Source organism: Penicillium argentinense (genome assembly GCF_028826775.1).
Source record: "Penicillium argentinense strain IBT 30761 chromosome Unknown utg000005l_segment0_segment0, whole genome shotgun sequence".
NCBI classification, from domain to species: Eukaryota; Fungi; Ascomycota; class Eurotiomycetes; order Eurotiales; family Aspergillaceae; genus Penicillium; species Penicillium argentinense.
Window position 1 is genome coordinate 4,878,508 of NW_026622664.1, and position 22,798 is coordinate 4,901,305.

General features: G+C 52.8%; 11 protein-coding genes across 11 annotated transcripts; 4 read left to right on the forward strand and 7 right to left on the reverse strand.

The window, feature by feature from the left end:
- Positions 1-257: 257 nt before the first annotated feature.
- Positions 258-758, reverse strand: N7532_006621 (uncharacterized protein; the record flags this gene model as incomplete). The annotated part of the gene is made up of 3 exons (XM_056619115.1): positions 258-292; positions 357-407; positions 464-758. 3 exons carry the CDS (start codon positions 756-758, stop codon positions 258-260), a joined length of 381 nt encoding a protein of 126 aa, XP_056475274.1.
- A 307-nt stretch (positions 759-1,065) lies between these two features.
- Positions 1,066-2,258, reverse strand: N7532_006622 (uncharacterized protein; the record flags this gene model as incomplete). The annotated part of the gene is made up of 3 exons (XM_056619116.1): positions 1,066-1,711; positions 1,743-2,082; positions 2,219-2,258. 3 exons carry the CDS (start codon positions 2,256-2,258, stop codon positions 1,066-1,068), a joined length of 1,026 nt encoding a protein of 341 aa, XP_056475275.1.
- A 359-nt stretch (positions 2,259-2,617) lies between these two features.
- N7532_006623 (PQ-loop repeat-containing protein) lies at positions 2,618-3,614 on the reverse strand (the record flags this gene model as incomplete). The annotated part of the gene is made up of 3 exons (XM_056619117.1): positions 2,618-3,026; positions 3,114-3,311; positions 3,385-3,614. The coding sequence occupies 3 exons, from the start codon at positions 3,612-3,614 to the stop codon at positions 2,618-2,620; spliced, it is 837 nt and encodes a 278-aa protein (XP_056475276.1).
- A 456-nt stretch (positions 3,615-4,070) lies between these two features.
- Positions 4,071-7,063, reverse strand: N7532_006624 (glucan 1,3-alpha-glucosidase ROT2; the record flags this gene model as incomplete). The annotated part of the gene is made up of 3 exons (XM_056619118.1): positions 4,071-6,135; positions 6,191-6,920; positions 6,982-7,063. 3 exons carry the CDS (start codon positions 7,061-7,063, stop codon positions 4,071-4,073), a joined length of 2,877 nt encoding a protein of 958 aa, XP_056475277.1.
- A 348-nt stretch (positions 7,064-7,411) lies between these two features.
- Positions 7,412-8,124, forward strand: N7532_006625 (nucleoside-diphosphate kinase; the record flags this gene model as incomplete). The annotated part of the gene is made up of 4 exons (XM_056619119.1): positions 7,412-7,428; positions 7,537-7,567; positions 7,656-7,803; positions 7,865-8,124. The coding sequence occupies 4 exons, from the start codon at positions 7,412-7,414 to the stop codon at positions 8,122-8,124; spliced, it is 456 nt and encodes a 151-aa protein (XP_056475278.1).
- A 197-nt stretch (positions 8,125-8,321) lies between these two features.
- N7532_006626 (uncharacterized protein) lies at positions 8,322-8,966 on the reverse strand (the record flags this gene model as incomplete). The annotated part of the gene is made up of 1 exon (XM_056619120.1): positions 8,322-8,966. The coding sequence occupies one exon, from the start codon at positions 8,964-8,966 to the stop codon at positions 8,322-8,324; it is 645 nt and encodes a 214-aa protein (XP_056475279.1).
- A 463-nt stretch (positions 8,967-9,429) lies between these two features.
- Positions 9,430-11,580, forward strand: N7532_006627 (methylenetetrahydrofolate reductase (NAD(P)H) MET12; the record flags this gene model as incomplete). Its single annotated transcript, XM_056619121.1, has 2 exons — positions 9,430-9,519; positions 9,589-11,580. 2 exons carry the CDS (start codon positions 9,430-9,432, stop codon positions 11,578-11,580), a joined length of 2,082 nt encoding a protein of 693 aa, XP_056475280.1.
- Positions 11,581-11,875: 295 nt separating this feature from the next.
- On the reverse strand, positions 11,876-13,430 carry N7532_006628 (uncharacterized protein; the record flags this gene model as incomplete). The annotated part of the gene is made up of 3 exons (XM_056619122.1): positions 11,876-12,044; positions 12,097-13,102; positions 13,190-13,430. 3 exons carry the CDS (start codon positions 13,428-13,430, stop codon positions 11,876-11,878), a joined length of 1,416 nt encoding a protein of 471 aa, XP_056475281.1.
- Positions 13,431-13,662: 232 nt separating this feature from the next.
- On the forward strand, positions 13,663-14,391 carry N7532_006629 (bifunctional thymidylate/uridylate kinase; the record flags this gene model as incomplete). The annotated part of the gene is made up of 2 exons (XM_056619123.1): positions 13,663-13,813; positions 13,868-14,391. The coding sequence occupies 2 exons, from the start codon at positions 13,663-13,665 to the stop codon at positions 14,389-14,391; spliced, it is 675 nt and encodes a 224-aa protein (XP_056475282.1).
- A 44-nt stretch (positions 14,392-14,435) lies between these two features.
- On the reverse strand, positions 14,436-15,692 carry N7532_006630 (structure-specific endonuclease subunit SLX1; the record flags this gene model as incomplete). The annotated part of the gene is made up of 2 exons (XM_056619124.1): positions 14,436-15,384; positions 15,451-15,692. 2 exons carry the CDS (start codon positions 15,690-15,692, stop codon positions 14,436-14,438), a joined length of 1,191 nt encoding a protein of 396 aa, XP_056475283.1.
- A 1,221-nt stretch (positions 15,693-16,913) lies between these two features.
- Positions 16,914-22,478, forward strand: N7532_006631 (uncharacterized protein; the record flags this gene model as incomplete). The annotated part of the gene is made up of 6 exons (XM_056619125.1): positions 16,914-17,279; positions 17,425-17,473; positions 17,548-18,360; positions 18,435-18,526; positions 18,588-21,250; positions 21,326-22,478. The coding sequence occupies 6 exons, from the start codon at positions 16,914-16,916 to the stop codon at positions 22,476-22,478; spliced, it is 5,136 nt and encodes a 1,711-aa protein (XP_056475284.1).
- Between the last annotated feature and the right edge of the window lie 320 nt (positions 22,479-22,798).

The following is a 22,798-nucleotide window of genomic DNA, read 5'->3' on the forward strand; positions in this document are numbered from 1 at the left end:
GTGCGATACAGTGTACTCGAGGCATAGCTCTTGTAGATATGCATGGATCTGACATTTTCGCAAAGATAATTCGCAGGTGTTGAAAAGGTGAAGCTTTCAGGGCCGTGAATACTGCTGAAAGGAATACGCCCTCAGCACTTGCTTGGGCCTGAACCGCGAATACCTAGGTAGGTGCAGGTAATATGTGCAAAGCGTGACATACTAAGATAACAAAACCAACAAATGGACTCATACGATGGAAAAAAAAAAAAAAAAACCTATTGGATTATAATTTGCACATCCTGAGGTTGATCTTGAAAGATTCATGTCAGTTCTCTTGGCCACGATCTGAAAATAATTTGTGGGAACAGGCTCACCTTTCATCAGATCGGCAAAGAGCTTTCCCTCATGCGAGATAAGAGGTGCACCTAATATAATTATTAGAACATATCACCCCTTTAATTTTGAAGATATTGTCTCATACCAAGAAATTCCAGTCGATAGGAATCCCCATCCGGAAAAGCCAAGACCTTGTGAACCATGTCGGTACGAGTGCTCTGTTTATTGAACCACAGAACTCTTTTCGGGAGAAGACTTCGATCTTCAACCAGAGATCTACCCAGAATCCAGTCTCCACTCTCAAGATGACCGTCGACAAGCGTGAAGACTGCAGGATCTGGGCCTAGACATGCGTGGGTTTTGTCTTCGTTTCCATCCTTGACGACGGATACAGGCTGGTAATCGACTTTGATTATGAATGTCCCCGGGATGGATTCCATGGTATCAGGTTCTTGCTTTTGTTTGAAGGTCGAAGGTGAAAGGAGTAAAACTATCAAACGAGGGCTTTGCTGTAGACAAGTGCCACGCTGACGCATCACAGCCACACCGATCGAGTTCATCAAGTGGGGTTGCTGTGGAGTATCAACAGTGCAGAATCACCACTTGAATCTAGTCCATTAGATAACATAAATCACTTCGAATCCATGAGATTCTGCTCGCTATAATGCGTTTACCATGTATATCAGATTCTATATAGAGAACCCATATTCATTCTTTTACACTGCTCTTGAATTCTCGCTCAGAGACCTACCGAGGAATGCCAATCACGCGCTGCATAGCCTCATCGTTACCCATAGCAGTGTCAATGACACCTGCCACCTTGAGAATGTCTACAACGCCTTCGATAACTTTGCGGTCCACGCCACGGGTGGCATTTGTGAACTTGACATCCTTGAGCCATTCAGTAGCGTCTTCCTCGATATAGTTGCATCCCAGCTCGCCAGTACCTAACAATCTGACGACATGAGCAGTATCAGCCTCGAAATCCTTCACACCCTGGTCCAGAGCTTGGAAAAGAGCCTTCAGCCGGTCATCCTGCTCTGGGTTCGGGAACACAGCCGTCGAAGCCACGATCATCCATGAGGGCCAGGGAGTAAAGATTTCGCCGATCTTCTTCAGCGGCGGGTTGGGGGTTTCGGCGGTTGGGTGGAAGTATGGCTTGGTCGTGAAATGTTCCCACATAAAGAACTCCGCCGATGGGTTGGGCTCTTGGCTTGGGTTGGCCTCATCCAGACCAGTGACTCCGTTCCGGAGGGGCCCAAAGGGACCGAGAGGGACAGTGGTCAGCGAGTCTGCTTTCCACTTTTGCTGTTGAGCGAGGACAAAGGACATAATGTGAGAGCCACTGGATATATCGGTTAGTGTTTCATCCTTGGCATTCGGCGCAGTTCCCCTTGGATGCCGAGGGGCATATAGATCCGTACCTTCCTAGCCGGCTAACACCGACTCTCTTGTCCTGCAAGTCTGCCACACCATTGATGTTGTCGCGGTTGCGACCTGTGACAATTGCCCATCGAAGTGGGTTATCGACCCAGTGACCAACGATTTTGTATCCACCCTCCTCGGGGTTTTGAGGCTGCGTCTTTCCGGTCAAACCGGCCACCCAGCCCTCGGTCAGACCAATACCGATATCGATCTCATTGCCGCGCAATGAGGTGATCATGTGGCCCGTACCGGCGGGGAAAGGAGTCAAGGCGATCTTGAACGGGAGCGAGGCGACGGCCGGAGAGCGAAGGGCGAGATGAAGAGGGGTGAGATAGTGTTCTGGAAGACAGGACGATTCGGTATTAGCCCATTGATCTCAATGCATTTCAAATATCCTAGAAGGCTAGACAATGTGCGCCAGATTCGGGTCCCCAGGGCGCAATGAACTGCGCGGGGCCTGAGGCTTGGTACGTACCAGGCACATAGCCGATGCGAATCGTCGGTAGGGCAGCCATTGTGAATATCTTGACTGGGGAGTCTTGGACGAGCTGCAAGAGGGAAAGCAGAGCGAATTAAAGAAGGGAGGTTCGTGGGGAAGAGTCCGCTGATCCGAAGAAGTAACCAAGTCGAGCTGATCGTGGGGCAGTTCCAGTCCCGAAGCGGAACCGGAGTTAACGATGACCTCACGGAGATTTTAACCAGCAACCGCAGCATGAAGAATGGAGGCCCATTCCAGAAAATAGAGAAGAGAGGGACCAAATTGGTATTAACATCGTCCATTCAGTATTACAGAGTCTATAAGTCGCTATGGTGCCATGAATTCCGTCTATCTGCAAGCAATGCAGAATGCGCTCACCTTGGTGAGCTCTTGAGCTTAACCGATGCGGTTCAGCCGAATTTCCTTCTCCTCCTCGTCCTCCTGGGAGCTGCCTGCAGCCTTGCCAGAGCCGTGCGTGAACATCCAATACTGGATGCCCAAGTAGCAGTCGCATACGCATTGGAACATACCGCACAGCTTGAAAGCCCAGGGGATGGGCTCGGCACTCATGAAAAAGTAGCTCATCTTCATGCTGTCACCAATAATCCAAGCTGCGAGGACGGACAGGCGGAAACCCTTGCACGAGCCCGACCGGTGGTTGGCGAGGATCTGGGGGACCGGGAGGGTGGCCTCGACAGCGAGACCAATGCAGCCCAGCAGGCTGATGTAGGTGTTGAGGCTGGAGATCGGGGTAAGGTGGATCACGGTCAGCGCGGCGACAAAGTAGCCCAGAAATGCCCAGTAACTGCAGCAAAAAGACGTTAGGGAAACTGTCCGATCGAGGATAAGGGCCTAGCAGTGCGTGGGCCCAATATAATAGGGTAGTACTTACGGCTTGGTATCACGCCACTGCCAGAATTTGTACGGACGCTGGAAGCCATCTTTCACGCCGCTGAAAGGGGCATGTTCGGCTGCATCCTTCGGTCGGTTGTCGAGCGCAACTTTGAGGAGCGCCGCCTGAACGGCGATCATCACCACGGCCTGCGCCAGCAAAGCGCCAGAGTAGTACTCTCCAAACCAGTAGAAGACCCTGGTAGACGCGTTAATTCCATATTCAACCCAGAAATTGGCTCGCAGTATTTCGTCTGCTGCGGGGGCCTTACTTGAGGATCGACGCGACAAGCATAATCAATGGAATGTCCAGCGAGAAACCCGCCGAACTCCTATTCCGATGAATGCTGAGGATCTGGTCGAGGTAGGAGGTGAGGGGTGATGTGATTAGGCTGCGCAGCGAAACAGAATTAGTACAAAAATCCTCGAATGGCTCTATTTGTGAATTCGAAGCGTACAAGATGGGCGCGCCATATTCAATGGCCAGCTGGATGAGCCACATGGCGCTGGTGCAGATATTCCGCAGGTTCCGCGGGAGAGCGAGCGGCCGGATGAGCGGTGGGCGAAGTTGTCGCGAGGATGAGACAGCAATCGACAACAAAAAGAACCCACGGCGAGCAACCAATCCTCCAGGAACAGGGACCGTAAACCAACGGAATGGGCGGAAGCGAAACTCGCGGGCGACGCTTGCGGCTTTTTTTGCTGGCTGACTCAGCGGATCCACCCAAACAATCGCGGGAAAGCTTGTTTATTCTGGTTGGCCAGTTGTATACACTCGATTCCTACCGCATAAGGGTTGGCCATTTTGCGATGCACTACATCAAACTTAGATCTTGCAAATCGTAGACACTACACAAAGAATGCTTAGTATGCCAAAGATACGACAAGTCAAATCATTGGATGCAGTAACAAAGTGCGATTCTAAATTTCACGTGCCTTAGGAGCATGGGCACGTTCCTTAGAACTCTATCCGCCAACTCTTTCCGATTCCAACATTCGGGCTCTTGACCACGGCGTACGATGCCTTGCCACCCTGCTGCTCATAGAATTGCAAAGAGGCAGTCGAGCCGGCCTTAGCTCCATCTTCAATGATGGTAACGGTGTTCTTGGCCTTCCACTCCTGAGGGGGATCGATGATAACGACCCGCTCGACAGTGACGCCTGCCATCGCCTTCAAGTACTCAGCAGTTTTGGCGCCCTTGGTTGCAAGGTCATCAGAGGACAGAACCGAGTCGCGGAACTGGAAATGGCGATGGATGTAGGCACCCTTCTCGTAGTCGAAGGTCTCACCGTCATCAAAGTAAAGGCTGCCTTCGGATTGGCCGTTCTTGTTGAGTGTAAGGATAAGAGTATAAGGGTCCCATTTCATTAGGTTGCTGCTGCGACGAGGACGGTCACGGCGAGGCACAATATGTCCACCCTGGATCAGCAGAGGGATCTTGTCTTCGGGAGCAGGAACTGTATGTCTCTTTCCTGCTCCCTGGTAAACAGTGAAGTCGAAATAGTCATAGTACTTTTCGTCATCTGCGATGTAAATGTCCGTGGTAAATGTGTCCGGAGTCAGAACGGGCTTGGCAAGAAGACCAGTAGCTCCAAGGTACAGCTGGTCGCCGATGGCAAAGCCTGCTTCATCATCAGGGAAGACGTAATACTGTGGACGCACGATGGGGGCACCGTTGATCGAAGCCTCGTGGAAGGCGGTGTACCATGCTGGCAAGAGCTGGTATCGCAGACGGATCGCCTGGGAGATGATGGTGCGGTGTGGCTCGGAAATCAGATACGGCTCACGGCGGCGTGTATCAATGTGAGCGTGGGCGCGGAAGAAGGGATACCAGATACCAGCCTGGTACCAGCGAGTAAGAAGGTCTTTGTCGGGGTTGTGGAAGAAACCACCAACATCTGCACCAATGAATGGGAAACCTGCAATGCCGTTGGTCAAAACCATTGGTAGAGAGATGGCAAGGTGCTCCCAAGTAGCCTGGTTATCGCCGGTCCACGTGGCAGAAGTGCGCTGGGCACCAGCATAGTAGGAACGAGTCAGGATAAAGGGTCGGCGCACTTCGCCCTTCTTGCGCTCGAGCAAGGCATCATAGGAGTAGCCTAGGAGAGTAAGACCGTTGATATTATGGATATCGCGGTGCTCCCAGTCGCCGAAATGCAAATTATCTTTCGGCATGGTTGTTTCGGGACCATTGAAGACGGATGGTTCACTCATGTCATTCCAGACAAATAGGTTAGAAAGCGATCCCTTGAATCGATCGAACTTGTGTAAACTAATCCACCATGGAAGTGCAGCTGGGTTGAAACAATCGACCCAGTTAGATGAACCAGGCCAGCACCATCCGTCATAAATCTCCCCATCTTTGTTCAAAACGGCGAGTCCCTTGCTCTTTAGTTCCTGAGAGACAAAGTAATTGTCCACGTTCTTGATGTGAGGGTCGATCAGAGCCACGAGTTTGCGGTCGGATTCGTCAAGTTTCTCCAGCATACCCTTCGGGTTGGGGAAAGTCAAAGAGTCCCAAGTGAAATATTTCCGGTCATCGGTATATTCAAGGTCAAGCCAGATGACATCGTAAGGAATTTGGTATTTATCAAACTTTGCGTCCACTTCTTTGACATCCTCGTCAGTCACGTAATTCCAGCGGCACTGATGGTACGCAATAGCGAAGTGCTGGGGAAGTTGACTATATCCAGTCAGTTGACCATATGTCTTGAGGATCTCCTGCGGCGAGGGTCCCAAGAAGACAAAAAGATCGATTCGACCAGCCTCAGAGAACCAATGTGTCTTGGTGTTGGTTTTGGCGTGGGAACTCATGGCCAGCGGGTTTGAGTTTGCTGCTTCCTTGGTAATATCAACCCAGGTTTCCGCAGCGTTGAGCCAAAACACGCCGACAGTGGAATTCTTGCGATGCGCTTGCATGAACGGAATAGCCCCATACAAGGTCATAGGACTGTCGAGCTCATACTCGAAAACATCCGAGTTGTACATGCGATATGGCTGCTCATGATTTCCAGGCCCGCCTCTGTAGCGGTGGTCAGTCATCATGCTTGGAAAATTCAATAGATAAGGATGCATACCTGGTCTCACGGAGAGAGAGGGAGTCGGCGTGCTCAGGAATACCAAAGACATGTCCATATCCGGGAAAGGTAATGTCAAGACCGACGCTCTCAGGACCACGCGGCTTAGTGTCGGTGTTGCCACCAAAGGACTCCTCCCACCAAGTGCTCTCATCCTCCTCGGATTCACCTTCCCTTTCAACCTTTGGCCGCCAGTGCTCCAGATTGAAGAGGCCCTGATGGTTAAGCTGCACGTGGGTCTCGCCATCCCTTTGGAATTCAACGCCGAAGGGTGAATGGCGAATGACAGCTTGGTATTTGTCCTCCGGTCCGTACAAGACATTGGTGAATCCGCTATTTGTCTGGGAGTTCAATGTGGCTGACTTGCTGACCTTCAAGCCGTCAACGAGGACCCATTTTTCCGTCTCATCATATCGTTTTTTATTTGCCTTGCTGCCATGTCGGACTTCGATATCGCCCTTCAGGCGCTTCTCTTCATCGACGATAACTCGCGCGACTCCCGATTCGAGGAAGGAGACTGTGACAGGCAGGCGGTGTTTTTCGTTCGTAGAGGTCGTCTTAATAATAACACCTGTCAATTGACCATCCTTGAATTGGATGGTGGCGGGATCAAGCTCGTAGGGCGAGTTCCATGAGGCACCTTGGGCGGCGGCGTTGTCGGCCAAAGCTCGATTGCGCTTGCAGAATCCGGATTGCTGGCAGGTCTTGAAGTTTTCGTGTTTCACCGTCGCTGGACGCGCAATGTAAGTCAGCGATTGAGCCACTCCTGCGCGGGAGAAGTGGGATCTCACCTCCGGGGACCACAATGCATGCGATAAGGACCACCAGAGAGACGAAGAGCGTCCAATGGGACGTCGGCCGGCTCTTGGCCATGGTGGTAGCTACTTAGTGCAATCAGATACCTTCGCTCTCTGGCAAAAGGATGCGGTTGGGTAAGATGTTTGCCTGCATCCGAGGGCAGTTAAACCGAGGATGTCAACAAGGAAGCTCCAGGCTGGCCTGAGGGTGGAGCGGAGGCTGGGGTAAGACGCCTGAAACGGCTGGCAGAAGGGCAACAAGGCACTCAGGCTGTAAGGCATTCAGGCAGTCAACCCCCTCGTGCCCCACCAGAGGAGCAGCGGGCAAAAAAAGACTCACAGTATTTAATTCTCCTCCCTCCCTCCTTCTCTTCCGCTTCCCACCCCTTGCTGATCCTAGATCTTCAATCCCACATCTATCACAATGGCCGACGAGCAGACGTAAGTCACTGTTTTTATGCTTCTACCCCCCACTTCCTATCTACTATACCTCTCTGTTCTCCCTACTACCCCTCCTTCGTCGGCGGTCAAGCTAACTAATTGCTTCAGCTTCATTGCCATCAAGCCCGATGGTGTCCAGGTATGAATACAGCACACTACAGACCGATGTCATCTCATAGAATCGGCCCAATCACCAATTGAGCCCTATCAGCTAACGCCTGCTGCAGCGTGGACTCATTGGCCCCATCATCTCTCGCTTCGAGAACCGTGGCTTCAAGCTCGTTGCCATGAAGCTCACCTCCCCCACCCAGGAGCACCTTGAGAAGCACTACGCTGACCTCGCTGGCAAGCCCTTCTTCAAGGGTCTTGTCGCCTGTGAGTTGCCGCCCTTGCGAAGGCTCCGTTAACTCGAAACAAGCTGCTAACCCAATTTTAGACATGTTGAGCGGCCCCATCTGCGCCATGGTCTGGGAGGGCAAGGACGCCGTCAAGACCGGCCGCACCATCCTGGGTGCCACCAACCCCCTGGCCTCCGCCCCCGGCACCATCCGTGGTGACTACGCCCTTGACGTTGGCCGCAACGTCTGCCACGGCTCCGACTCCGTCGAGAACGCCAAAAAGGAGATCAACCTCTGGTTCACCGCCTCCGAGCTCCTCAAGTGGAAGCACTCCCAGGCCAACTGGGTCTTCGAGTAAATTTCTCGATCCATGGAGCCTTAGCCTGACGGGTGTCTGCCCTCGGCTTCCTGCAGTGTAAAATTGCGATAGCTGAAGATAGGCCTGAACGGCTACGAAAAATCAAACACCATATACAGGATCGTATGATTTATGACTATATCTCTTTCTGTCGCTTGGGTATATATAGTACAATGGTCAGAGTGTAGGGAACCTGTTCAGCCTCTGCCGAGCAACCTTCGAGCCGCACGAGTTGTTGGACCAACGATAGTTCTCGCAAACCACGGCGTAGCCCAGACACTTGCGGCGATCCGCACCGGCAGCAAAGCCTTCGTGATCGCGTAGGCCGTCGCAAATTCCAAAACTAATCGCACACCAGCCCGTTCCCGCCCATTGTCGCGCTCTAGTCCGACGGTCTCGTGGTCTTGCACCACACTCACGTCTGCCTCCTCAACCCAGCCTTTCTTTCGCAGCCATCGCCCGATTCGCGCAGCTCCCTCATCAAGAGCATTGCCTTCCCCGGAGCCAGAGCTCAGATCTGGCATCCAAGACCCATAATGAAATGCGCCTGCCAGCCCAAACAATGGCAATATGGCCGTGATCTCGTGCAAGATGAGGAAGGACGTAATATGAGTAATTGGAGCCCCGAGTAATGGCGTTGTGACGGTACGAAGGAATCGAGGGAGACGGTCATTGAAACGGCGTAGGCGCGAATGAGCATCCTTGGGAGCAGAAGCAGCTGGCCTGCCACATGGTGACGGAGGCGTTGAGAGATATCGGCGCAGCTGCGGCCTGGGCCACGGCCATTGCGCGGCCTGGAGGCGTATTGAACGAAGGAAGCTGGTTGGACTGTGGTTGGCCATAGTCGACGAAGCAGACGAGGTAAAACAGATCGGGAGGAAACGGCTCAAAAACGGGCGGAAAGCATGACTTGCTTTGGCAAAGGAGACCCTCCCGAGATGTCGTGCTCGAATCAAATGCCCGGTTGGGTTCGGTCGATCGCGTCCTGTATCGCGCTGAGGTAATCTTTTCCCGGTCGATCCTTCTTGTTAATCTGTTCGCTTCTGATTCTTATTTTCCACCCAAAAGATGAGGCTAGTCTAGAATAAATACACTCAACCGTACGAGCACTTGAAAGATGTAAATTCGCCGCGGGAAACTCTCACGCAGCGTTGATTCAGCGGGATGGCCGTGACCGGCATGCGTCAACATCAGATTTCCCGCGAGCGGGTGTGACCTTTTAGAAAGTCCATGACGGTCCACTTCAGCCCACTTCTTCTTCCATTCTTCCCCCTCCCCTTCCATTGCCCTCCAACACCCTTCGCAATGGAGAAGAAGATTACGGAGAAGATCGCGGCGCTGCCGCCGGACGCAAATTACTTCTCGCTGGAGTTCTTCCCTCCTAAGACCCGGATGGTGGGGTAACCCCGCGGCCCTCTTTGCAGTCCATGAGGAAATGAATGCTAACGAGATGCGGTATTGTAGGGTTTCGCGAACCTGTCTGCGCGTTTGGAGCGGATGGCCCAGGCTCTGCGCCCGCTGTTCGTCACTGTCACCTGGGGTGCAGGCGGAAGCACAGCGGCCCGTTCCCTCGAACTGGCTGAGGTCTGCCAGCGGCAGTTGCAGTTGACAACCGTACTGCATCTGACATGCACCAACATGAGTCGCGCATTGGTGGACATGGCATTGGAGGAAGCCAAGGTGCTCGGTATTCGCAATATCCTGGCCCTTCGTGGGGACCCGCCCCGCAGCGAGGAATATAACATGCACGGAGAGGACGATAGCAACAAGGACTTCACTTTCGCCGTCGATCTCGTGCGCTACATTCGCAAGCAGCATGGGGACTATTTCTGTGTTGGTGTCGCTGGATATCCCGAGGGTCATCCCGCCGACTCTTTCCAAGATGTACAGGATCCTGCCCGCGATCTGCCTTATCTGATTGAGAAGACTAAGGCTGGCGCCGACTTCATCATGACTCAACTCACATACGATCTGGAAGCGTACCAGCGATATGAGAATATGCTTCGCAACCACGAGTCCGGCGTTTTCAAGACAATTCCTATCATCCCGGGCCTGATGCCCGTTCACAGCTACAAGATTCTCACCCGTGTAACAAAACTCAGTCACGTCAAGATCCCCGACCCGATAGCCAAGCGCATGGAAGAATTGAAGCATGATGACGATGCAGTCAAGCGGGCAGGTGTGGACATCGTGAGCGATATTGTTGGAGGTATTCAAGAGCTTCCCTCTCCAGGACCACGCGGTTTCCATTTCTATACCCTGAACCTGGAGAAGACGGTCTCATTCATCCTCGAACGGTGTGACTTGATCCCACCATTCTCGGCCATTCAAGACGACACTGTCATCGAGGAAATGGATGGACCCACACCCATCGATTCTCAGGTCCGTTCATTGGCGAGACGTCGAGCTTCATCTATCAACTCGCAACCTCACAATCGTGTGATCGTAGACAAGATTTCAGAACATGAATCTTCTCGGGACTCGGTACATGAAGCTCTCGCAAACAGTGCCGGCCTCCCTGCCATGCCTCCTGGCCGCGGTACCACCCTACAGATCTCTGAGGGACTCGGAGCGCTTGGCAGAGAAGCAACCTGGGATGACTTCCCCAACGGTCGATGGGGTGACGCACGCTCGCCCGCTTTTGGTGAGATTGATGGATACGGCCCATCTCTTCACGTTACCTCTGCGGCCGCTCGCCGTCTGTGGGGTCACCCCGTTGAACACAAAGACATCAACACACTTTTCCGGCGCCATGTTTCTGGAGATTTGCACATGGTCCCCTGGTCAGAGGGCGGCGCTGAAGAAGGAAGTGATGGCTTGAATCCCGAGACAGAACTGATTCGACCCGAGCTTCTCAAACTCATTGACGGCCGTGGGTGGTGGACTTTGGCCTCCCAGCCCGCGGTCAACGGCGTCCGTAGCGACCACCACATCTTCGGCTGGGGCCCGCAACGCGAGGGTTTCGTCTTCCAGAAGCCCTTTGTTGAATTTTTCTGCCCTAACAAGGACTATGTCAACATCTTGAAGCCGCTCTTTGAGAAGCATGGCCACGATAAGCTAACCTGGTTCGCTACAAACACTACCGGAGCATTTGAGTCCTCGCTCCCCGTTCAGCCTGCTGACGTCGATATTGATGATCTCGGCTCGAACCCCGAGAGTGTCAACGCTGTCACCTGGGGTGTCTTCCGTGGAAAGGAAATTGTCACCCCCACCATCATCGAAGAGGTCAGCTTCCGCGCCTGGGGTGAGGAAGCCTTTCGAATTTGGGACGAGTGGCGTCGCATCTACCCACGTGGCTCACCCACCGAGCGTTTCCTTGAAACCACCAAGAATGAGGCTTGGCTGGTCTGCGTGGTCGGCCAGCAATTCGGAGCTGGCGTCCCAGCTGGATCGAAGGAGGAAGAAGATGAGGTGAAGTGGATGTGGAGAGTTTTGTCGGGCGAGATTCAAGAATAAAGAATTCCCACGTTCATATATGCTCGATATACCCCTTGGAGACACGACAGCGTGAACGACAAGTTTGAATTGGATATGCGGAGACGGCATCACAAGATATTGGGTTCTGTACAGTACTCTTGGGCTTTTGCGATTGATGGATGAATTTTATGAACTTGAATGCGGACTTAATACGCCATGGGATGCCAGGTAGATTTTGGCAAGTCTTCGTAATTACACGCTTGTCTGATGAAAGGACGCCAATACAGAATGCATCAATCGTAAACTTGAAAACCCCCCCCCCCCTTGTCTCAAGCTATCGTACTTTCTTGGCGAACCCATGATGCTCGAGCCCACTTGCGTCAGTATCTGGAGTCGCAACAGAAGACTGCGATTTGGCGAATTTCTGTGAAACATCATCAAGGCGACCATAAACCTTAGGCGCACGCTTATTGGGGCCGGATGAAAGTTGGTAGCCACGTAGTCTATTCGTGAGTTAGGAAGAAATAGGCGACCTTTGAAGGAGAGTCGACTTACCTAGGGCCCTCGCCCGTACGTTCCGGCAGGGTCGACACATATGCCCGATTGAACAACTGGACATCCTCGTCGAAAGTACCGCGCTGAATACTTCCTCGCACGTCAGCGAAGAAGAGATCCATTACATGATAGTTATGCATTTGGAGAAGAGCCCACGCCGTCATCTCCTTTGCATTGAGGAGATGGTTGATATATGCTCGGTGGTGATTTCGGCAGGTGTAACATTCGCAACCCTCGCTCAGGGTGGAAACATCCTTTGCATGTTCTGATCCCCACAGATCTATGCCAAGCGCCCTAGGTTCACGTTGATAATGGGCGCCAGAAGGAGCAGGGAAGGAAAACTCCAGAGCGATTCCTGCATCAGAGCATTCGCCGACGAAGGGGAGTGTTAAAAGATCACCACCGAGAGAGATGTCACGGAGGAGATCGTGAGGACTAGAAGGCTCACTGAGAACCAAGCGAGGGAGGTCACCCAAGGCTTCGGGGATGAAGCCCAGTGAGGCAGACTCGTAAAGCGCCAGGCCGGAAAGTCGATCGTGGAACTCGTATTCCAGATCTTCCAAGTACAGTGACTGTTGCGTATTCTCCAGAGGCAGCACAGGCGCGAAGTATGCGGCCTTTGATCTTTCTTCCTCTGCGACGGAGGCTCCATACAGCTTTTGTAGAGCGTCTTGGGTATATGCATGCGTGCGGTCCACCATCTTTCCCCGTCTCTTCACGCCCGGGGTTTTTCCGTACACAAGATCTGCAAACCCGATGGCGATATCTGGTTTTAACATCCGAATGGAATCTAGATATTGTTGCGCTTCAAGTTGTCTGAATCCAACGGATGTCAAAATCGCAATCGAGGTATCGGTATTGTTGGGCGGGCAAGGAATTGCAGGGAATCGGCGCGGCGCCATAATCAAAGGAACATCAGGAGCGGCGGCGATGAACTTTCTTAAACGTGATTCTTCGTCGGTAACGGGGATTTTGTATACCGGTGCAGGAGCTTTTCTCGTGATGACTATTCAGAAGTGTCAGTCGCGTGCCAAGTAAGATATAAGGTTGTGGCAAGGTATGCCAGCATTGATGAGCATTGATGGGCACATACAATCCTCTAGGCCAATATACAGACTGTTAATAGCCGTTGCCTTGCGAACCATGTCGTGCGCAATGTGAGGGACTGTGCCCCGCGACGTGAGAGGGACATAATGCGGCGTCGAGAGTGTCTTGCGGCTGGCGAGCGCCAATTTGCCCACTCGAGGCGCCAGAACAGGCGCAGATGAGCCTAGGACGCTGAAGTTCATACTGTGGGACTGGGCCTCCTCGGAGCCCATGGTGGTTGCTGTCATTGCAAGGCCATGCTAGGGTTGAATCCAAGTCGTGGCCATGCCGTGATCTTATCGGACGGCAGAAAAAGAAGCCCGCGGCCCCAGGAACCCGCTTGGTGCCGCTCCGCTGCCTGAACACCCTTCCAGCACTTGACTAATTCACCGGTCTTTGAATTACGTGGTCACATTCGTAGGCACATTTTGTTCTCGAAAACACACTGTCGCTTCCACTACGCCCTGTCGAATTCTCTCAATGTCAGCCCAGGCGAGCCACGAGTCGACGCGTCGCGGAGCGCTCATCGTCGTTGAGGGCCTCGATCGCGCCGGCAAATCGAGCCAATGCGAGAGGCTAGGGGATTACTTGACAGAACAAGGGCACTCTGTTAAATATATTCGGTTCCCAGGTACTTAAATCTTCTGACAAAATGGCAATTTCCCATCGCTTACGTTATGCGCAGCCAGGACCACCCCCATCGGAAAGCTCATAGACGGCTATTTACGCGGCTCAACAAACCAAGAAGACCATGCCATTCACCTCCTATTTTCAGCAAACCGCTGGGAAGTCGCGAGGAGTATCGAGGAAGATATTGCCAACGGCATTACTCTCATTGTCGATCGATATTCATACTCTGGCGCCGTTTATTCAGCTGCTAAGGCTAACCCTGGGCTCTCCCTCGAATGGGCGTGGCAACCGGAGATTGGTCTTCCCCGCCCAGATATCTGTCTCTTCCTCAGTATATCAGCCGAGGAGGCCGCGAAGCGGGGAGGGTTCGGTGCGGAGCGATACGAAAATGAGACGATGCAGACTCGTGTGCGAGAACTCTTCCGGACGCTATTTGAACGCCAGGAGGATGCGTACATAATTGATGCTGGCAATTCGATAGAATACGTCGCTCAAGACATCCAAGCGGCCGTTTCAAGTTGCTTTCAACGTCTCGGGGCGACTGGGTCGCTAAGGACGTTGGGTCCGCTTGCCAACTAGCTTGGCATTTTAATTCATATCATATTTAATGAACACCTCGAGCATCATTCAACAATCTCGGCATCGTCCCATTCACTATCTTCGATGACAATCTCGAGCCTAGAAGGAGGGGGAGGTGTTGGAATTCGCTGTCGACCCTCGTAATCCGAATCCGAGTCTAGGTCTCCGCCGTCGAGCCAGTCATCTTCCAGTTGGGTATCATCTCGAGCCAGTGTGCACTCAGCATCCCCTGCCTGCTGCGACTGGCTGCTAAATGGTGGATCAACAGAAGTCTCTCGTGCTGTAATTGGTTTCTTCTTGCGGTCGCGCCTGTCCTTTCTTCGCAGAATTGCCCGGGCTTCCTTCTCAGCCCGATTGCGCACGCTCAGCTCTTGCATCATCAATGGCCAATGCACAGTTTCTTTGCATGTTGGACAGGTTCCTTTGGTGGGAATTAGATTGTCCGGGTCGTCCTCGGCCTCGAGGAATTCCCCTGATAGACACAGCAGATGATTTGCGCTGCGGCATGAGTCTTGTGGACAAACAACGATTTGTTCGGCAGCCGGGATGGTTGAAGCTTTGCAGATCTGACATATTAGATCTTCCGCGTCATCTAGAAGGAACATGGACTTCTCCAAGTAATTTTCCAACTTTGAATAATCCACTGTTAGCTGATTGATACTGCCCACAGCGTCATTGTCAGTGGCCCTGGCGGGGCAGTCTCCGTCCAAAATCGATTTTTGATCTGGCAGGGGTGTATCCACGCGATCATTCCACATTCGCCATACGCGATGAACATCCGTGCAGAAAAAGCGTACACGTAGCGGCCAGCTGGCAAAGTAGGCAGATCGTAGTAGAGTATGGAGATCCTCCAGGTGAGCCGTCAATGATCTCCGCGAGCGCGAGTTGCGTGGTTTTGTCTTGCCCGTTTTGGAATTGACAATGACCTTCGATCGGGATACCTCATCATCGGACTCGATATGACGAGTTCTCTCTGGATGTTGCCAGGCCCATCTGCAAGTGCGACCGATATAAGCAAGGATCCACTACCCCGTGATGCTACTGTAAAATTGAACCTACTCAAATTGAAGGGCGCCCACACGACTCGTGAACCCTTCCGCGACGAGAACCATTTCCCAGGGCCGTAATTTATCTCGTGCTGTTCGCTTGGCCCCACCCTTGGCCGCACCATTGTGCTGGGATAGTCGTCTGATGGGGTTTGGTGTTGAGCCGATATAAAGCGACGAGTGCCTGACGGTCGAACGGAGCAGGTAGCAGCAGTAGTAGGCCGGGATAGGCCGAGGCTCTTCCTGCGTGTCCATCAAATCGGCATTGGATGGTTTGAACTGCAGACTCGTTACGTCAAGTCCATCGGGGAGCGCCGGTGCGAGAGTCCCGTCCAGCGCAAGCTAGGGCAGCCGGGGGTAGGGTAGGTATATGCGTACACCTCAGTCTGTATCTCGGTATCGACGCCGGCCCACCACGGTAAACAAGGGATCACATGATGTCGGCTGGGCGAGTCAATTCGGACCGGGGATGGTGATACGAACCGTTATACAGGAAGCCCGAAAGAAAGGAAAAGAGTGATTGCATTGTCATTATGTGCAGCCAGGTGAACTCTGCGAGACCCATCGCGGTATGCAGTGAGATTCGTGGACCCTGTTCGGTCTCCATGCTGCTGACGGGACCAAGTCGGCAGATCTCGCCGATCTACCTTGTCGGGACGTCGACACATCATGCCTTGACTTTATGAGTTCCACCCAATCCAGGATCAGTGAGTTTCTGGGTAAATCTACGAAAACTTTTCCCCTGAGACCTTCTATGCTCGCCTATGTCATCAATTGCTTGACTTGAGTCAAATGTGAGGTCACACTTATTTGCGAAATAGGCGCATATGGTGCAGAGCAGCTCATGGAAAATCCCCCCTGATAAAAATTTGCTGGATTAAGTGATACTGTTCGTGGCCCTCCGCCATTTTATCTCATGGCGACGATGCCCCATGTGCGCTTCGACTGGATGTATCACTTCGAAAACCGTACGATGCCCATGCCGTTTGCGGCTGACGGTATGTAATGGTTACCGCATGTGTGCTCAGGCACGGACGCCCAAAGTGACGGTACCGTACGATACCAGAGTATGTACCGCAGCCGCGCCGCGGCGCCGAGTCACCCGCTGGTCGCTTTCCCATAGGCTGCGCCGCCCAGAGTGACCGCCGGAGTACTCTGCAATCTCATTCCACTATCAAATTCGTGTTTCTCCCCTGCTCTTCCGCCCTGCTTTCCCTCTTTTCATATCCACGTCTCATCTCGTTTTTTTGGGAATCGTCGACCCAACAAACATCTTCCGATATCCACCACCCGAATTAAGTCTCCCCCCAATCCCTCCGGTCCGCGATTCGCTCCCTTGCTCTCTGATCTCACCCATCACCCTTCCCTCCAATGCTCCCTCTCGCGCGCCGATAAATCTCGACACTCTCACGATTACGCGTGCGCAAGTCGCCTGAGACCCCATACCTCGGCTTGTTTAATTCCACATAAAAGAGAATGGTGGCTCCGGCCTCTACTGGAGCAAACGCGATGGCCGGCCAAACTTCCATGGGCCGTCTGCCCACCCGCTCTTCAAGCACTCACCCGTCGCATTCGCACAATGTTCCCTTGAGCGCTCGCAGGTCAGCACCACTAGACCTTTCTACCGTCGAGCGCCGCGGACAACCCAATACTCCCCGTGAACCGTCGAAGCGAGTCCGCCCTCATGGCATCCCAGAAGCCCCGACGTTTCGTCCAACGGAGGAGGAATTCAAGGATCCCGTTGCATACATCCAGAAAATTGCTCCTGAAGGAAAGAAATACGGAATTTGCAGAGTCGTTCCGCCCGAGAACTGGCAACCGCCCTTTGCGATCGATACTGAGGTGAGCCCCCCACACCTACTGCCGCCGTCTTTCATGATTCCCCGGAGCCACACGGACTAGGCTAGTCACGGCTGGGCGTTCCTGCTTCTCGAGGCCCATCAGCTCAGCAAAACATAGAACCGAAGCTAACTATTACTTCCCACAGAGATTCCATTTCAAGACCCGTCGGCAAGAACTGAATTCGGTCGAAGGAGGTAAGGATTCCCTCCCCCATTCACTGCCAATGAAGCCCCTCCGCAGTGCAGTCCTAACCAAGACTCTAATTCAGGTAACCGCGCCAATATGAACTATGTCGATGGACTGGCCATGTTTCACAAGCAGCACGGGACAAACTACAGCCGTCTTCCCAGCGTGGACAAGCGCCCGTTGGACCTGTACAAGCTAAAAAAAGCAGTGGAGGTTCGTGGTGGGTTTGAAACCGTCTGCAAGACAAAGAAGTGGGCCGAGATCGGTCGCGACCTGGGCTACAGCGGCAAGATCATGTCTTCGTTGTCCACCTCCTTGAAAAACTCGTATCAGCGCTATTTGCAACCATATGAGGAGTATCTGGCTCGGGCAAAACCTGGTGTCCAGCAGCAGCTTGAGATGGAAAATGGCGGACCCTTCACTCCATCCCCACGAAACTCACCCATGACGAAGAAGCCAGTCATGGAGGAGAATGGTACTCCGTCTAAGACACGAGAAGCTACTCCTACCATGCGCATGGCCACGGGCTCAAACACTCCGCTGGAAAAGCCCGTTGATCAACACACTCCATCCGTGGAACCTACACCCCCTCCTGCTCGTCCAGCACCATCTGGTTTCACACCCGTGAATTCCGCCCCGGGTGGGTTTACCGCAGTGAATCACTCCCCAGCCCCGTCCTTCACACCGGTCAACAATGCCCCGGCAATCAAACACGAGGGAGAGAATGGAACATCGACACCCAAGAGTGTTTCCGAGCACCCGCCTCATTCGACTCCTGGACCGAATGGCCAATCGGGCCCATCTGTGAAGCGTGCTATTAGCCATGAAAGTGGTTCCCAGGCTGAGAACGGCGACGATGGTGGCAGTGGACGCCGTAGCAAGCGTCTGAAGAAAGGTATCACATCTGCTGGGCTGATCGAGGCATCTTATGTTATGTTTCTTTGCTAACTTCAATTTCTTCATTTCCAGATGCCCCTCCTACCGTGGCTGGTTCACACATGTCTCTCCTTCGTCCTGCGCCAGCAAAGGTTCGAAAAGACGGGGTGCAGAGGATCGGAGATGTAAGTGCTATTTCTGGCTTCTGAACTTAAAGGAGCAGATACTAAATCTGTTGTTCTACAGAAATGTGAATCGTGCGGGAAATTCGACAACCCCTCCACCATTCTCGTTTGCGAAGGATGCGACCTCGGATATCACCAATCCTGTCTGGATCCTTCGACAATCGCATCCTCTGATCATGATTGGCACTGTCCAAAGTGCTTAGTCGGCACCGGCGAGTTTGGATTCGAGGATGGTGGTGTTTACTCTTTGAAACAATTTCAGGAGAAGGCCAATGAATTCAAGAAGGGCTATTTCGCCTCCAAAATGCCATTCGACCCCGTTCTCAACACACGCCGCCGGGAAACCGAGGATGACGTGGAAGCTGAATTCTGGAAACTGGTCGTTGATCTACACGAAACCGTCGAGGTCGAGTATGGCGCGGATATCCACTCAACCACCCATGGTAGTGGTTTCCCGACCATAGAAAGAAACCCGCTTGACCCGTATTCAGAAGATCCCTGGAACTTGAACGTCCTCCCATTCCACGGTGATTCCCTCTTCCGCCATATCAAGTCTGATATCTCGGGCATGACCGTTCCCTGGGTTTATGTCGGCATGTGCTTTTCTACTTTCTGCTGGCACAACGAAGATCACTACGCCTATTCCGCCAACTACCAGCATTTTGGTGCGACAAAGACCTGGTATGGTATACCCGGGGCCGACGCGGAAGCATTTGAGTCGGCGATGCGGGCGGCGGTTCCCGAGCTTTTCGAAGGGCAACCGGATCTTTTGTTTCAGCTAGTCACTTTGATGCCTCCTGATAAACTTCGCAAGGCTGGTGTGAACGTCTACGCCGTGGATCAGAGAGCAGGTCAATTTGTCCTCACATTCCCCCAGGCGTATCATGCCGGCTTCAACCATGGCTTCAACTTTAACGAGGCTGTCAATTTTGCCCCAGCAGACTGGGAACCCTGGGGTGCTGCGGGCGTGGAACGCCTTCAAGCCTTCCGCCGACACCCCTGCTTTTCACACGATGAATTGCTGTTCACCGCTGCTGCGCGGGACACGTCAATAGCGACTGCCAAATGGCTTGCACCTGCCCTGGAAAGGACTGTTAACCGAGAGCTCAGCGAAAGAGCCAACTTTTTAGCCAGCCACAAGAACGCCATCGCGCACAATTGTACGCTGGGAACCGCTGATTCATCTACCAGTCAATGCCCCCTGAGACTCGTAGTGGAGGAAGAGGACGTTCCGGAGGATGATTATCAGTGTCAGCACTGCAAGGCTCTCACCTACCTTACCCAGTTTCGTTGTCAAAAGTCAGGCAAGACCATTTGCCTGCTTCATGTGTATGATTATGTCTGCTGCGGTGATTCTCCTCAGCAAAAGCTATTTGGTCTGGACCATTTTCTACGCTACCGAGTCAGCGATGAAGAGCTGAAAGCGTCGGTGCAAAGAGTCCAAGAAAGAGCAAACATCCCAAAGGCTTGGGGAAAGAAGCTCGACAAGACCTTGGAGGACGAGCCGAAGCCTCAGCTGAAAGCTCTCCACAATTTGCTCAGTGAAGGTGAGAAAATCCCATACCACCTACCTGGCCTCCAAGATCTTGCGGCCTTCGTCCAGCGTTGCGATAAATGGGTTGAAGAAGCGAACAACTACATTACCCGGAAACAGCAAAACCGGAGAAAAAACGAAAAAGCTTGGCGCAGGGCCAGTACCAAGGCCGCGCAGCTGGACGATCGCGCCCCTGAAGTTCGCAGAGTGGAGAACATCTACGCCCTTCTGGCAGAGGCTGATAAACTTTCCTTCGACTGTCCACAGATGGCGGCCCTGGAAGAGAAGACCCGCGAAATCGAGAGATTCCGCCAGGACGTCAATAATGCCCTGATGAACCCGCATACCCGGTCGGCCACCAAGATCGAGGAACTTCTGGAAAATGGCCGAAACTTCAACGTGGAAATCCCGGAATTCGAGCATTTGGAGCAAATTTTCCGACAGCTGAAATGGACTGAGGATTGTACTCGAAAACGCGACCAGCGCCTCAACCTCAGGGAATGCCAGGAGATCGTCTCCACCGGCGAGCAGCTGCATATTCCGGATTCCAACGAGCACTTGCTTCATTTCAAGGAACTTACCCGGCATGGCGAAACTTGGGAAGTGAAGGCGAAGGAGCTGATGTCTGTGGAAGCTGTACACTACCAACAGCTTGAGGCCCTCTCTGCGCAAGCATCACATGTTCCAGTTTCCCAGGAGACTCTCGCGGCTGTGGATGCCATCCTCACCAAGCAGCGAGAGGCACAGAAGCGGATTCAATCTCTCTGCGAAAAAAGCAGAGATCCTGATCTGAGAAATCGGCCAAAGTATAAGGATGTTCGCGAACTCACAGAATCTTTGGAGCATTTGAACAGCCGGCCAATCGGCGCCATCGATCTTGAGCGTGAGCAGAAGCGTCACGAGGACTGGATGAGGAAAGGCAAGAAGTTGTTTGGCAAGGCCAATGCGCCTTTGCACATTCTGAAATCTCATATGGAATATGTGGAGAAGCGGAATTCATACTGTTTTGACCTTGAGGACAGCTACCGGCCACCGGTAGAACCGTCTTCTCGAGACAATACCCCGGATGGTCTGCTTGAGAACCCCACCACCAACGTCTGGGGCCCCAAGTCGAAAAAGCGCGATGTGTTTTGCATCTGCCGGCATTCTGAAGCAGGAATGATGATTGAGTGTGAAGTCTGTCATGAGTGGTAAGTTGCCCTAGGCTCTACATCCATATTATTTTCTGAAGGAAAAATCCGCCGATATCGCTAACGCCATACCAGGTACCACGGCAAATGCCTCAAGATTGCCAGGGGCAAGGTTAAGGAATTCGACAAATACACGTGCCCGATTTGCGACTGGCGACAGAAGATTCCTCGTGATGCAGCTCGCCCAAAACTGGAAGATTTACAGGATTGGCAAGCAGAGATCGCCGGTCTCCCGTTCCAGCCGGAGGAGGAAGAAGTGTTGGATAGCATTGTCAGTCAGGCGACTGCTTTCCGAGATTTCCTGCAAGGTTTCACCAATGCCGCCTGCACTACCACTGAGGAAGTTCCTACCTTAATCTTCTACCTGCGAAAGATCGAAGGCGCCGAGGTTCTTCTTGCGTATGAGACGAATTTCTTCCGGCAAGAGATCCATAAATGGGCGCCAGTTGCCCCGGAGGCACCGCCAATTCTGGAGCAGTCGCTTTCGACCCGAAAGCCTCGCCCGACCAAGCAGCAGAAGATTTTGGCCCAGTTCGGTGTTGATCGTCCAGAAGACCTCCCTGAGCATCTTCGTGCCAAACACATGGCTGCAGCGAAACGGAAGTCGGTGGATAATACACATGCTACTCGGCCCGCTCCTTTGCAACCTGCGCCGCCTACTCCGAGCAACAATCCTCCAACGACCACAGGGCCAACTCTGACCCCCATGTCAGATTCCGCCTCTGCGACGTACCCGTTCTCTGCCAACTATTCTTTGGCTGTTAGTGACTCTACTCCGGCATTCGCGCCAACTCCTACTGCATTCCTTCCCCATGCTGCGGCGGCTTCTCAATCACCATCGTTCCTCCCTCGCTCTCCAACTCCGCAACAAGATATCGAACCTTCTCTCTTCAGCCCACCCCGCTTCGGCCCGGAACCTCAATTCGCCAGCAGTAGTCCTCGTCAGAATATGGATGATGTCTTCGCGGATCTCACAAATCAAGATGTCGAACCCGAGGCTGAGCCCATGGAGAATCTCCATGCGAACGAGGCGCTTGAAGCTCTTAATGCCAGTAATGGTAGCAGTCGGGCACCGTCTCCGAACGAAGACCAAGCTTCTGTTTCTGCACCAGCGCCTGTCTCTGATTCCGCTCCTATCCCGGCCCCTGCACAAGCTGAGACCGAGGCGGATGCGCCCTGTGCTAAAGTTGCCGTTGCCGCGACAGAGGACCCTGAATCGGAGCTTTGAGTACTGTTTGTATTGTCTATTTCCTTCTCCACGACACTGTTCACTCTGCTTTTCTGTTCTGGGCTCGATATTCTGAATGTGATTCATGCCTGAGATATCGTTTCTTTTTATTTCTGCTATGCTCCACCCTTGGTTACGAGTCGGATTCTTAACGGGTGTATTACAGGGCCAGGCGAATGTCTCTTGAGGTTTTTCTTTTTAAGCGGTTCTTTGTGTTTCCTTCCTGCAATCTTCGTTGCCAGTGATTTATTGTTCCCCACGCCACTAAGGCTATGTTTTGATGACCGAGGCAGTCTGGTGTTTTTTGACTTTTGCTTTTG